Genomic DNA, 13,417 nt, shown 5'->3' with positions numbered 1-13,417 from the left:
ACTTAAACACATTTAAAAATACGATGCTTCAGGTTTCTGAATTTAGAGACTGGATGTCAAAGACCAGAATTTTTATAAGTATTAAAAAGGTCTATGCAAGGTAGAGGGAATTCAATTTTTTTTTTTTAAACATCTTTATTGAAGTATAATTGCCTTACAATGGTGTGTTAGCTTCTGCTTTATAACAAAGTGAATCAGTTATACATATACAATATGTTCCCATTTCTCTTCCCTCTTGCATCTCCCTCCCTCCCACCCTCCCCATCCCACCCCTCTAGGTGGTCACAAAGCACCGAGCTAATATCCCTGTGCTATGCGGCTGCTTCCCACTAGCTATCTATTTTACATTTGGTAGTGGATATATGTCCATGACACTCTCTTACCCTGTCACATCTCACCCCACCCCCTCCCCATATCCTCAAGTCCATTCTCTAGTAGGTCTGTGTCTTTATTCCCGTCTTGCCACTAGGTTCTTCATGGCCTTTTTTTTTTTTTTTTCCTTAGATTCCGTATATATGTGTTAGCATACTGTATTTCTTTTTCTCTTTCTGACTTACTTCACTCTGTATGACAGACTCTAACTCCATCCACCTCATTACAAATATCTCCATTTCATTTCTTTGTATGGCTGAGTAATATTCCATTGTATATATGTGTCACATCTTCTTTATCCATTCATCTGTCGATGGACATTTAGGTTGCTTCCATGTCCTGGCTATTGTAAATAGAGCTGCAATGAACATTTTGGTACATGACTCTTTTTGACCTATGGTTTTCTCAGGGTATATGCCCAGTAGTGGGATTGCTGGGTCGTATGGTAGTTCTATTTGTAGTTTTTTAAGGAACCTCCATACTGTTCTCCATAGTGGCTGTATCAATTTACATTCCCACCAACAGTGCAAGAGTGTTCCCTTTCCTCCACACCCTCTCCAGCATTTATTGTTTCTAGATTTTTTGATGATGGCCATTCTGACCGGTGTGAGATGATATCTCATTGTAGTTTTGATTTGCATTTCTCTAATGATTAACGATGTTGAGCATTCTTTCATGTGTCTGTAGGCCATCTGTATATCTTCTTTGGAGAAATGTCTACTTAGGTCTTCTGCCCATTTTTGGATTGGGTTGTTCGTTTTTTTGTTATTGAGCTGCATGAGCTGCTTGTAAATCTTGGAGATTAATCCTTTGTCAGTTGCTTCATTTGCCAATATTTTCTCCCATTCTGATGGTTGTCTTTTGGTCTTGTTTATGGTTTCCTTTGCTGTGCAAAAGCTTTTAAGTTTCATTAGGTCCCATTTGTTTATTTGTGTTCTTATTTCCATTTCTCTGGGAGCTGGGTCAAAAAGAATCTTTCTGTGATGTATGTCATAGAGTGTTCTGCCTATGTTTTCCTCTAAGAGTTTGATAGTGTCTGCCCTTACACTTAGGCCTTTAATCCATTTTGAGTTTATTTTTGTGCATGGTGTCAGGGAGTGTTCTAATTTCATACTTTTACATGTACCTGTCCAATTTTCCCAGCACCACTTATTGAAGAGGCTGTCTTTTCTCCACTGTATATGCTTGCCTCCTTTATCAAAGATAAGGTGACCATATGTGTGTGGGTTTATCTCTGGGCTTTCTATCCTGTTCCATTGATCTATATTTCTGTTTTTGTGCCAGTACCAAACTGTCTTGATTACTGAAGCTTTGTAATATAGTCTGAAGTCAGGGAGCCTGATTCCCCCAGCTCCATTTTTCGTTCTCAAGATTGCTTTGGCTATTCGGGGTCTTTTGTGTTTCCATACAAATTGTGAAATTTTTTGTTCTAGTTCTGTGAAAAATGCCAGTGGTAGTTTGATAGGGATGGCATTGAATCTGTAGATTGCTTTGCGTAGTAGAGTCATTTTCACAATGTTGATTCTTCCAGTCCAGGAACATGTTATATCTCTCCATCTATTTGTATCATCTTTAATTTCTTTCATCAGTGTCTTATAATTTTCTGCATACAGGTCTTTTGTCTCCTTAGGTAGGTTTATTCCTAGATATCTTATTCTTTTTGTTGCAATGGTAAACGGGAGTGTTTTCTTAATTTCACTTTCAGATTTTTCGTCATTAGTGTATAGAAATGCAAGAGATTTCTGTGCATTAATTTTGTATTCCTGCTACTTTACCAAATTCATTGATTAGATCTAGTAGTTTCCTGGTAGCATCTTTAGGATTCTCTATGTATAGTATCATGTCATCTGCAAATAGTGACAGCTTTACTTCTTCTTTTCCGATTTGGATTCCTTTTATTTCTTTGTCTCCTCTGATTGCTGTGGCTAAAACTTCCAAAACTATGTTGAATAACAGTGGTGAGAGTGGACAACCTTGTCTTGTTCCTGATCTTAGTGGAAATGGTTTCAGTTTTTCACCACTGAGAATGATGTTGGCTGTGGGTTTGTCATATATGGCCTTTATTATGTTGAGGAAAGTTCCCTCTATGCCTACTTTCTGCAGGGCTTTTATCATAAATGGGTGTTGAATTTTGTTGAAAGCTTTCTCTGCATCTATTGAGATGATCATATGGTTTTTCTCCTTTAATTTGTTAATATGGTGTATCACATTGATTGATTTGCGTATATTGAAGAATCCTTGCATTCCTGGGATAAACCCCACTTGATCATGGTGTATGATCCCTTTAATGTGCTGTTGGATTCTGTTTGCTAGTATTTTGTTGAGGATTTTTGCATCTATGTTCATCAGTGATATTGGCCTGTAGTTTTCTTTCTTTGTGACATCTTTGTCTGGTTTTGGTATCAGGGTGATGGTGGCCTCGTAGAATGAGTTTGGGAGTGTTCCTCCCTCTGCAATATTTTGGAAGAGTTTGAGAAGGATAGGTGTTAGCTCTTCTCTAAATGTTTGATAGAATTCACCTGTGAAGCCATCTGGTCCTGGGCTTTTGTTTGTTGGAAGGTTTTTAATCACAGTTTCAATTTCAGTGCTTGTGATTGGTCTGTTCATATTTTCTATTTCTTCCTGGTTCAGTCTCGGCAGTTTGTGCATTTCTAAGAATCTGTCCATTTCTTCCAGGGAATTCAATTATTACTCTCCACTGACCCATTTGATTACTCCTCCGAATGGTGTTTCAAAAGCATGGAAATGAAGTTTTTAACACTTAACCACTGAGCTATATCTGAGAGATACTCATTTGCATACTGATGAGGCTTTTACAGATGTGAATGGAAATACACTAGCCCAGTGATTCTCAAACTGTGTGTGTGTGTGTGTGTGTGTGTGTGTGTGTGTGTGTGGTGGGGAGAGGGGGCGTGCGGTCTTGTTTAAAATAAAGGTTACTGAACTCTTATTCCTGAGGTTTTGATTGAATGGGTTTTGGAAATCTGCATTTCAAAAGATTAATGTGGGTGATTTAGATGCAATCGTTCTACAAACCAACCTTTGACAAACACTGATACACTGTTTCATTTCTGAACCTCAGTTTTCTTATCTGCACAATGAGACAACTCAACAAAATTACTTGTCAGTCCTCCTGGCTGTTAAAAAAAAAAGTCATGGATTAAGGTGTAATATACTATAAATTAAGCTCATTAATTCACATTAGATATAAGGATACATATAACTGTACATTTGCCATTTGGGTATTAAAAAGGATTATAAACCCAAAATGGCAGATTTACACAAGCCATGGAGAAATTTTGGTGGGTTTTGAAATGTTCTTAAAAAATATGTTACTGAAATGCAGTAAGAGACATAAAAAATGGGTCACCTATGGAATAAATCACTTTCTGCTTATATGATAAATATGAGGAAAAATCTGTCTCCTATAGTTCATATATGTGAGAAAACAAGCAGCTCAAAGAGCAAGAATAAAAGTTCTCCTTTAAAGTTGTAGTTTCCACAGTTTTTCTTTATATATATAATGAATCATTCTAAATACGCACAGACATCAGTCATGAACATTTGCATCTTTAATTCTAAAAAAAAATTCAAGATAGAAAAAGTTATATATACAGATATAGCTTCTCTAACCTTGACCTGTATACGTAGTCTTTTCATCTAAACCATAAAGTACTTTATGATCCACAATGCTGTGCAAGGGAACTAGCTATGGAGCCTTAAAGGTAATATTTCGTCTATTTGAACCCATTACCCCACCACCTTGCCCGAAAACTGGGAGGGATATCTCATATGGATGTACTTGTGTGCTGTGTGTGAATTAAATGAGAACATCAATGAAAAGCATCCTCTTAATTTTGAGTGCCCCCCAAACTTGGGTCTTTTTTTCCTTATTTTCCCCTTTATTCCATTTCTCTCACTTCCTACTTCAGAAATTCCATGCATTTGATTGCAATTATCCCAAATCTCTACCATTGCTCTTGTTGCCATAAAATGCTATTTAGAGATTTAACTACTTTTAGTTCCAGGTAGATAAAAGAGAAGGTGTTTATTTTTATAATTCTTTTACTTGTCTTTATATTAATTTTTCTATAAGATATATGCATGGTATTGTAATTTTAAGATTTGGAACTATTTTTTAAATTTTATATATATATATATATATATATATATATATATATATATATATATATATATATATATATATAATTTTTAAAAGTAAGAATCAAAATAGAAATTAGATATTTTAAATGGGACACATAAAATTAATCTTTAATACCAAAATCTTCAATAAACAGTATCAATGTGCTCAACCAACATGTTTAACTGAAAACAATTCAAAAACAAAATAAAATGTTTTAGTATAGATTCAACAGGTTTTATAAGCAAAGCAATGTTTGTTGTAAAGAAACATGGAAAATCAGAGATTTGTGGGGCAGACCCAGCTGGAGAAAAGGGTTGTCAGGTAAGCATTTTCCTACCTGTGTAGTTAACAGATTATAAAAATGAGGAGTTCCCAAATCAAAGCATCTCCGTTTTCAAACAATGTTCTACACACATTGCTCAAAAATTGGTCCTGTTATTCCAAAAACAAAAAACAAAAAAATGTTCCCTAATGTAGAAAAACACTTTTCGGAGCTGTATCTGATAATTTGGGTCATGTACAGGTAAAGAATATTTTTCTGAGCTTGACGTTTGCCTGCATTCCTTTAGTCATTAGTTAAAGTCAGTGTGGCTCAGACCTATGACTCCCCTGAGTCTGGTTTGACAACTGAACCTTTTGTGCAACACAGGAATGAATTAGAATCTCTTTCACCATGTGTCCACTACCGTCCCCCAAAACATCTCTGGTGAATCTTATGTTCGTGATTCTCTTTCTGGTACTTCTACTTTAATGAGTGTGTGTACATGCACTCACATGCACCTCATTCCATGCATGAATACCATATATTTTCCTGGTTTTAAACTTTATATAAATAATATCATGCCACACATATCCTTCAACTTGTTTCTTTTGATCAGCATTGTACTTGAAATTTATCCAATTCATCCATGTTAATATATGTAGCTGTAGTTCATTTCCTGTTTGTATACTATGTCATTATATGAATATTCTATAGTTCATTGATTCTTCTCTATATGTAAATGTGGGCTTCCTCCAGGTTTATTGTTGTTATATATTAGTCTGTTGTGCTATTAACAACATTACTTATGAACATTTTTGCATGTTTTGTGGTGTCCATGGGTAAGTGTTTCACTAGGATCAAAACTTACGAATGAAAACCAAGGTTATAAAGTATACGCATCTTCAATTTTACTAGGTATTGACTCAGTATTGGTACAAAGTTGTCACACCAAGTTATATTTCTACCATCGGTGGATGAAAGTTCATATTGTACTATATTGCTATCAACACTTGATAGTGTCAGACTTTGATTTTGTGCCAAAAAGGTCAATATTATATGGCATTTCTCTGATTATTAATAAAAGTAGGGTATTTTTCATATTATTTTATGGGCCAGTTGTATTTCTTTTTTGTGATTTTTTTGCCTATTTTTCTATTGAATTAATTGTCATTTTTTTTATTGATTCACAAGACAGTAGTTTAGCTTTTCACTGTATTTATGTCTTGCCAAAGCTATTAATTTCAATGTAATCATATTTAACCACATTATCCCTTATTGTTTGTACTTTAGAATTCTCATTTAATAAATTTTTTCCTATCCCAACATGACAGAAGTATTCTCCTAATTGTCTTTTGATTTTTTTTTCTAATTTTTTCTTTTGCATTTAGGTCTGGAATTGACCTTATTTGTACAGTGTGAGGTCAGGATCCAATTTCATATATCTACCTATGGATAACTAATTGTTTTGGAATATGTATTGCCCATGCTCTCCTAACTCAAGTTTCCATAGATCTTGAACCTTTATTTGAGCTCACTGTTCTCTTATTCTGATATATTTATCTAGTTCTCAGTAGAATTAAGATATTTTCTTCTATACCTTATAATAAGTCTTTATATCTACTGAAGTAATTCTCCCCAAAATATTCTTCTTCCTTTCAAATGTTTTAGCCATTTTTGTCTTTTGCTCTTCATTCTAGTGTCCTTTTTTCTTTTCACTTAAAAATATCTTATTCTTATACAATTTTTGAAGGTTACTTTCCATTTACAGTTATTACAAAATACTGGCTATATTCCCTGTGCTGTACAATACATCCTTCAGCCTATCTTACACCCAATGGTTTGTACCTCCCACTCCCCCACACCTACATTGCCCACCCTCCACTTGTAACTACTAGTTTGTTCTCTATATCTGCGAGTCCTCTTCTTTTTTGTTATATTCACTAGTTTATTGTATTTTTTAGATTCCACATATGATATCTTACAGTATTTATCTTTGTTCTGCTTATGGCAAAATTTCGTTCTTTTTCATGGCTGAGTGGTATTCCATTGTGTGTGTGTGTGTGTGTGTGTGTGCGCACATGTGTGTGTATACATAAATATATATATATATACACACACAATACATCTTCTTTATCCATTCATCTGTTGATGAACACTTAGGGTGTTTACATGTCTTGGCAATTATAAGTAATTCTGCTATGAACATTGGGGTGCATGTATCTTTTTGAATTAGTGTTTTGGTTTTTTCGGATATATACCCAGGAGTAGAATTGCTGTCATATGGTAGTTCTATTTTTAATTTTCTGAACCTCCATACTGTTTTCCACAGTGGTTGCACCAATTTACACTCCAACCAATAGTGTACAAGGGCTCCCTTTTTTCCTTGCGAGCATTTGTTATTTGTAGACATTTTGATAATAGCCATTCTGACAGGATGTGGCTACTGAGAAGCTGAATATTTTGGTTAATTTAATTTAGTTAATTTTAATTTAGTGACTTGAGACTAATGGCTACCATGTTAGGTTGTGAAGATATAGAATAGTTCCATCAACAGAGGAAAAAGTACTGAACGACGCTGATCTAGCTAAGCTTATATTAATTTTAATAATTTATCTGTCTACATAAAAAACTCAAGCTAAAATTATACCACCTGTAAATAATTACTGTTTATTTCTTCATTTCCAAACATTATATCTTTTTCTTGACTTACTGCAATGGTTGGGGTGTTTAGTTACACAGTGAACAGAAGTGGGGATAATGTGCATGTTCGTTCTTGAAATGAAATTATTCATGTTTCACTCTGATATTATATATTTCATATATATATATATATATATATATATATATATATACATACACACATATATATATATGTCACACACAAACAAAATTTCCATAAGAGCATACTTCCCATATTCAGCAACACTGAATATTGTGTTAAGCCCATTTGTTTAACCAACATGCTTAAGCCCTTGTTAATTCTAAGCAAAGCCATGTGGTTTTAAGTGGCATTTAATGAACAAGAATTTTTGAAATACTTTTTTCTAATGGTAGCATACAAGATAAGTTAAATAGAATCAGAAAATCAAAATGCTTTTCAATTATTATTGAAACTCTGAAATTGTATCGACCAATCCTGTTCAATTTTGGTTCCACTTACTTATGGAGAGTTTTTTTTTTTTTTTTTTTGATGCAACACAACTAGAGGGACATAGGCATAAAGTTTTATCAGAGGTATTTTTCTTGCTCAATTATGAATCCTTGCGTGCATATGGTTCACTGTTGGGGGGGACAAGTCAGGTTTCCAGGCAAGTGTAACAGACTGATTAAAGTAAAAAGAACTAACTCAGCTTCTACCTGAGGCAGAACCAGGTACTCTAGACATCACTGAAGCATCTGCCCAAGTTTTAGAAAAATCAGTTTGTATAGGTTTAATGGGGAAAAAAACAAATATTTCCAAGCTTATTTTATAATGTTTTTCTCTTTGTGTGAATGTGCTTTATAGAAAAATAAAAACTGTTTTACTCTCAAATAAATGAACTTGAACAAGAGGAAATCCATTTGTAGTTGTACAGCCCCTGTTGTGTGTCTCTGTCTCACATTTTCTAAGGAAAAGCCAGGTTGGGGGTAACAAAGAAAATATCTTTGTCAGAGTTATCCTTTATAAATTCGTAAATGTACATGAAAACAAGGTGACATCTGTACACCTAGAACAACACACATAATTTTAGAATATTTCAATTCTACAACTTATTTCCCTGCTCACCTGAACCTACTCTCATTCTCTTATCATTTTCTATTGCTTCCTATTGGGACTGAAGTGTGTTCACCTTCTGCTTCTTAAAACTTAATGTAGTAACTCCAATACATTAATATTAGAATTCATATAATTAACATACTAAATAAATCATATATTATTATATAATTAGTATAATTAAGAATCATGGCAGCTAAGTTGTATGACCTGAAAAAGAAGGTTAAGAAAAATCTATGCCTGGTTTAAAAACAAAAATCTTGGATGTGTCCAAAAATTCCAATATATTCTTACTACTTCTCTCCCAGAATCCCTACAGTGGTCTGAAATACTGCCAAGGGAATCAGTTCCTCTGGTGTAATACCCATGCTATTTCTATGTATACATATTACAAAACTCATAAAATAGCACCACTAATGCACCTGTCTTCAGCTGAAACTAGTTACAAACCACAACTTCTTTTAGGCAGTGCTGGAATTTGCAGTAGTTTGGTAGTCACAAAAGCCTGTCAGAAATTTCATCTTAATGGATAAACATATCATTCCATGAGAGCAAAGAATTAGCAATATAATATAAAAAAATAAATCTAGGATTGCCAGGGCAAAAAGTCCCCCTGTGACCAATCAAATAATTTACATCCATGAGGATTTTCAGTTTTCCCTGATTCTTCCATCGATATTAAGAACAAAGCAATAAATGGTAAGCTCAAACAATTTATATATAAACCTCAAAATCTTAACATTTCTTATCCTCTAACATTGGAAAATACAAGATATAATTTTACCCATAACTGTGGTCAGATGTCATTTCATGTTGCTTTTTAGGAAGCCAGTCCCTGACTTCTATTTCTATCCCAGGCTTTCTGATATCAGTCAAAAGAACAGGTATGAAAAAGTATAAATACTGTTTTCTTCCCTTTAGTGGGATATGCCACCGGTGTAAACATTAACATATGCACATTTAAAATTCACATTAGTCCAAAGAGAATTCTCTAAAATGTGATCCAACAAAATCTATAATCTTTCAACATATCCTGTTCACTGTGGCTCTGTTAATCTCTCTTGCCTATTTTACAAGAGCCATAAGGTCAGTCATATTTGTTAAATTAGAAGAAATAAATTTACTTATTTTTTAAAAGTGATAATTATAAAAGTGAAAACTGCCATATAAATACCCTTGTACCTGCATTTCCTTCCCAGTGTTTTACTTTACTTAGTACTTATAACTTCTTTTTAAGGATCACTTACTGTAAAGCAAAATAAGTTCAAATCACATTGCACATGGTGAAATGACACTTAAATGCAATAATGATTTAGGACTTTACTGTTGAAAGGAATTTAAGGTATTTTTAGCAATATAATATTAAAGTATTAATCTACATGTCTTCATTTTCCAATTCTCTCAATTTCATATTTGGGTTTTTTAAATTATTATTTATATTAAACCTTTAAAAATTATGTAAGGAATAAATTATGATTTTTATGTCCCTGTCTACCCTATATTTACCCCTTCCCCTACACTTAACCACTTCTAATAATTTCTTAGTATCCATTAAAGATTTCTTTATGAAGATACAATGAAACATGAATATATTTACTTCCTGATTGGCCTCAGAGTGTTAAATAACTTGCCTAGGGAGTACTAAAACTAGTAAGTTTCATAGCTGGATTCAAACTTGGGCCATCTGATTTCAAAGTCCAGATATTTAATTATTACAATATTACTGCTCCTAACGACTGGATGGATTTTTTTTTCCTGTTAAAGACTTTTTAAAGCAACCTTAGTCTTTTCTTTTTTAATTATTATGGAAAATTTTCCATTTATGCAGACATATCAGTGGCATCTAGCATCATGATTATTATACCATAGAACACAGGCTGTTTGCTGGTCTTCAAAGTTATACTTTTTCTTTCTTCTTCCGCATTTTCAGGAAATACATTCTCAAAGATTTCTTTATCAGTTTCAGAAAAGAAAAAACCTCAAACAGCTCAACACCCTGCACATATGCTCCTCCACGGGTTGCTGATGAACCCCAGGCCCCCCTTGTGCATCTCTCTCTCATGCTACCAGGGCTTACCTTTCCTTTGCTGATGATAAAGAAGGTGTCCCCTCTTGCACCTTGCCTGATGATATATTCCCCATTTTCATAGTGGGTCTAAAAAACAGAAACAGGAACAGAACATAACATTAAGAAAGAAGTAATTTACTAAACAGCTCAACCTCTTCAAGTATTAGCTCCTAAGGGACGGAATCACCCTCATGGTGTTTTATCAGAGCTTAGAATCCATCATTATTTAAAAATGAATAATAGTGAACACAATAATTACAAAGAAATCTATCCTCCTCACTTTAAAAACTATTTTGTTAGTGCCATTTTTCTGGGTGATGATATTCATATCTTTAAATTCATTCATTTTAATAGTTGGATCAAAATATTCTTTTCTCCCATCAACTGAGCATGAAATAAAACACAACTGATCATTAAACGTGTCTTTCTGCATTATTTGTCATTCTCATTTGGTTTTAGTATTCCTGTAGTGACAGAAAAAAAAAAAAAAAAAGGCTGAGGAAGTACTATGGCATGTAGCATTTTTAAAGATCTTCATTTTGAAACGAGGTTGACTTTTGGTGTGGGTTAGATGGCACTAGCTCCTTTTTAAGGCACTGCTTCAGGCTTTAATGCCCTGCTTCAGCAATTTAGGTTTGGCCTTTTCAAACAGAATGTCTTTATTTTATGTACTGAATTCTGGTCCAGCATCTGTGAGCTCATAAACCACCAAACCAGGGGCAAAGTAAGGCAAAGTAAAGCAAGAAGATTATCACAGTCAGTGTGTCAGTGTTCTGATTCGGGCACGGTGACTAGGTACATTCCCAGGGTGAAGACTGCTCCTGCAATGAACAAAAGTAATTGCTATAAGGAGAGGTGGGAGAAAGCATACTGCTGGGTCAGGAGGTATAACAGAAAAATGAGAACTGTGCCATCTGGCCCTATCTTTCTCTGCAGTTTAGCAAGGGAGCCATGTTTTGGGAAAGAAAACATGACTTTGTACACTCCTTAGGAAACAGATTTCATGGTTTGCAAACAATACTCACCAGACCAATGGCTGTGATTTGTCATTATACCTCAACACCCTTAATACTTTATTCACTCTTAAAATTACCTTTCATTAATATTTCATATTAAGAATAGCCATGATTTTCTGGGAATGTAAATTGATACAGCCACTATGGAGAACAGTATGGAGGTTCCTTAAAAAACTAAAATTAGAACTACCATAAGACCCAGCAATCCCACTACTGGGCATATACCCTGAGAAAACCATAATTCAAAAAGAGACATGTACCACAATGTTCATTGCAGCACTATTTACAATAGCCAGGACATGGAAGCAACCTAAGTGTCCATCGACAGACGAATGGATAAAGAAGATGTGTCATATATATACAATGGAATATTACTCAGCCATAAAAAGAAATGAATTGAGTTATTTGTAGTGAGGTGGATGGACCTAGAGTCTGTCATACAGTGAAGTAAGTCAGAAAGAGAAAAACAAATACCATATGCTAACACACATATATGGAATCTAAAAAATAAATGGTTCTGATGAACCTAGAGGCAGGACAGGAATAAAGATACAGACATAGAGAATGGACTTGAGGACACGGGGAGAAGGAAGGGTAAGCTGGGATGAAGTGAGAGAGAAGCATGGACTTATATATACTACCAAGTGTAAAATGGATAGCTAGTGGGAAGCAGCCGCATAGCACAGGGAGATCAGCTCAGTGCTTTGTGACCACCTAGAGGGGTGGGATAGGGAGGGTGGGAGAGAGGCACAAGAGGGAGGGGATATGAGGATATATGTATACTTATAGCTGATTCACTTTATTATACAGCAGAAACTAACACAACATTGTAAAGCAATTATACTCCAATAAAGATGTTAAAAAAAAGAATAGCCATGATTTTCTTAATATACCAAGAAAATTAACATACTATCTAATGTTACTTTTTTTTTTTTACTCTAAAGTAATGTATTTTCCTAATAACAAGTTTTTTAAGTAAAAAAGTTCATTTCCCTTCCCCAATCTCAACCATTAGATGGTAAATACAGTCTGGTGTGTATCTTTCAAGACTTTTTCCCGTGCTTTTAAACATATATATCTATGTGCATACAAACAATTATTTCTAAATAAAAATAAGATCAGGGGCTTCCCTGATTGCGCAGTGGTTGGGAATCCGCCTGCCCATGCGGGGGACGCGGATTCGATCCCTGGTCCGGGAGGATTCCACATGCCGCGGAGCAACTGGGCCTGTGCCTCACGGCTACTGAGCCCACGTGCCACAACTACTGAAGCCCACATGCCTGGAGCCCGTGCTCCGCAACGGGAGAGGCCACCACAATGAGAAGCCCATGCACCGCAACGAGGAGTGGTCCTCGCTCGCCACAGCTGGAGAGGGCCCGCGCGCAGCAACGAAGACCCAAGGCAGCCAAAAATAAATAAATAAATTTATATTAAAAAAAAAAAAAAAAAAGATCAAATGATGCATATTCTTCAACCGACTTATTTAACAAAATATCTGTGTTCCATTTTCATATCTTGTTGCTTAGAAAGCAACAGTGGGAAGCAGATGTGAAAAACAAAATCACAATAGTCTATTTTCATATATTGATTCAAGAAACATTTCTGAGTGCCTCTGAGTCAGGCCTGGTTACAGGCACTGATGATACGAAGATGAAAAAGATAACAATCTCATGTTAGCACTGTCGCGTAGAGCCTTCTTTGATAGTGTTAATGTTGTAAAGCTGCACTGTCCGATATAGGAGCCACTAGCCACATGTGGCTACAGAGCAGTTGAAATGTGGCCGGAGTGACTGAGAAACTG

At 34.9% G+C, this 13,417-nt stretch overlaps 1 protein-coding gene across 2 annotated transcripts in view; it reads right to left on the bottom strand.

The window, feature by feature from the left end:
* Positions 1 to 13,417, bottom strand: part of PRKG1 (protein kinase cGMP-dependent 1) — a 1,231,781-nt gene that overhangs the window by 210,192 nt on the left and 1,008,172 nt on the right. For both annotated transcript variants that reach the window (XM_059899096.1, XM_059899095.1), the window contains exon 6: positions 10,610 to 10,687. In XM_059899096.1, coding sequence (XP_059755079.1) covers positions 10,610 to 10,687 — 78 coding nt within the window. The remainder of the gene's footprint in view (positions 1 to 10,609; positions 10,688 to 13,417) is intronic.

Source organism: Balaenoptera ricei, chromosome 16, assembly GCF_028023285.1.
Source record: "Balaenoptera ricei isolate mBalRic1 chromosome 16, mBalRic1.hap2, whole genome shotgun sequence".
In the NCBI taxonomy this organism is placed as follows: domain Eukaryota; kingdom Metazoa; phylum Chordata; class Mammalia; order Artiodactyla; family Balaenopteridae; genus Balaenoptera; species Balaenoptera ricei.
The sequence above is the reverse complement of the archived record's forward strand: the minus strand, read 5'-3'. Positions and strand labels throughout refer to the sequence as shown.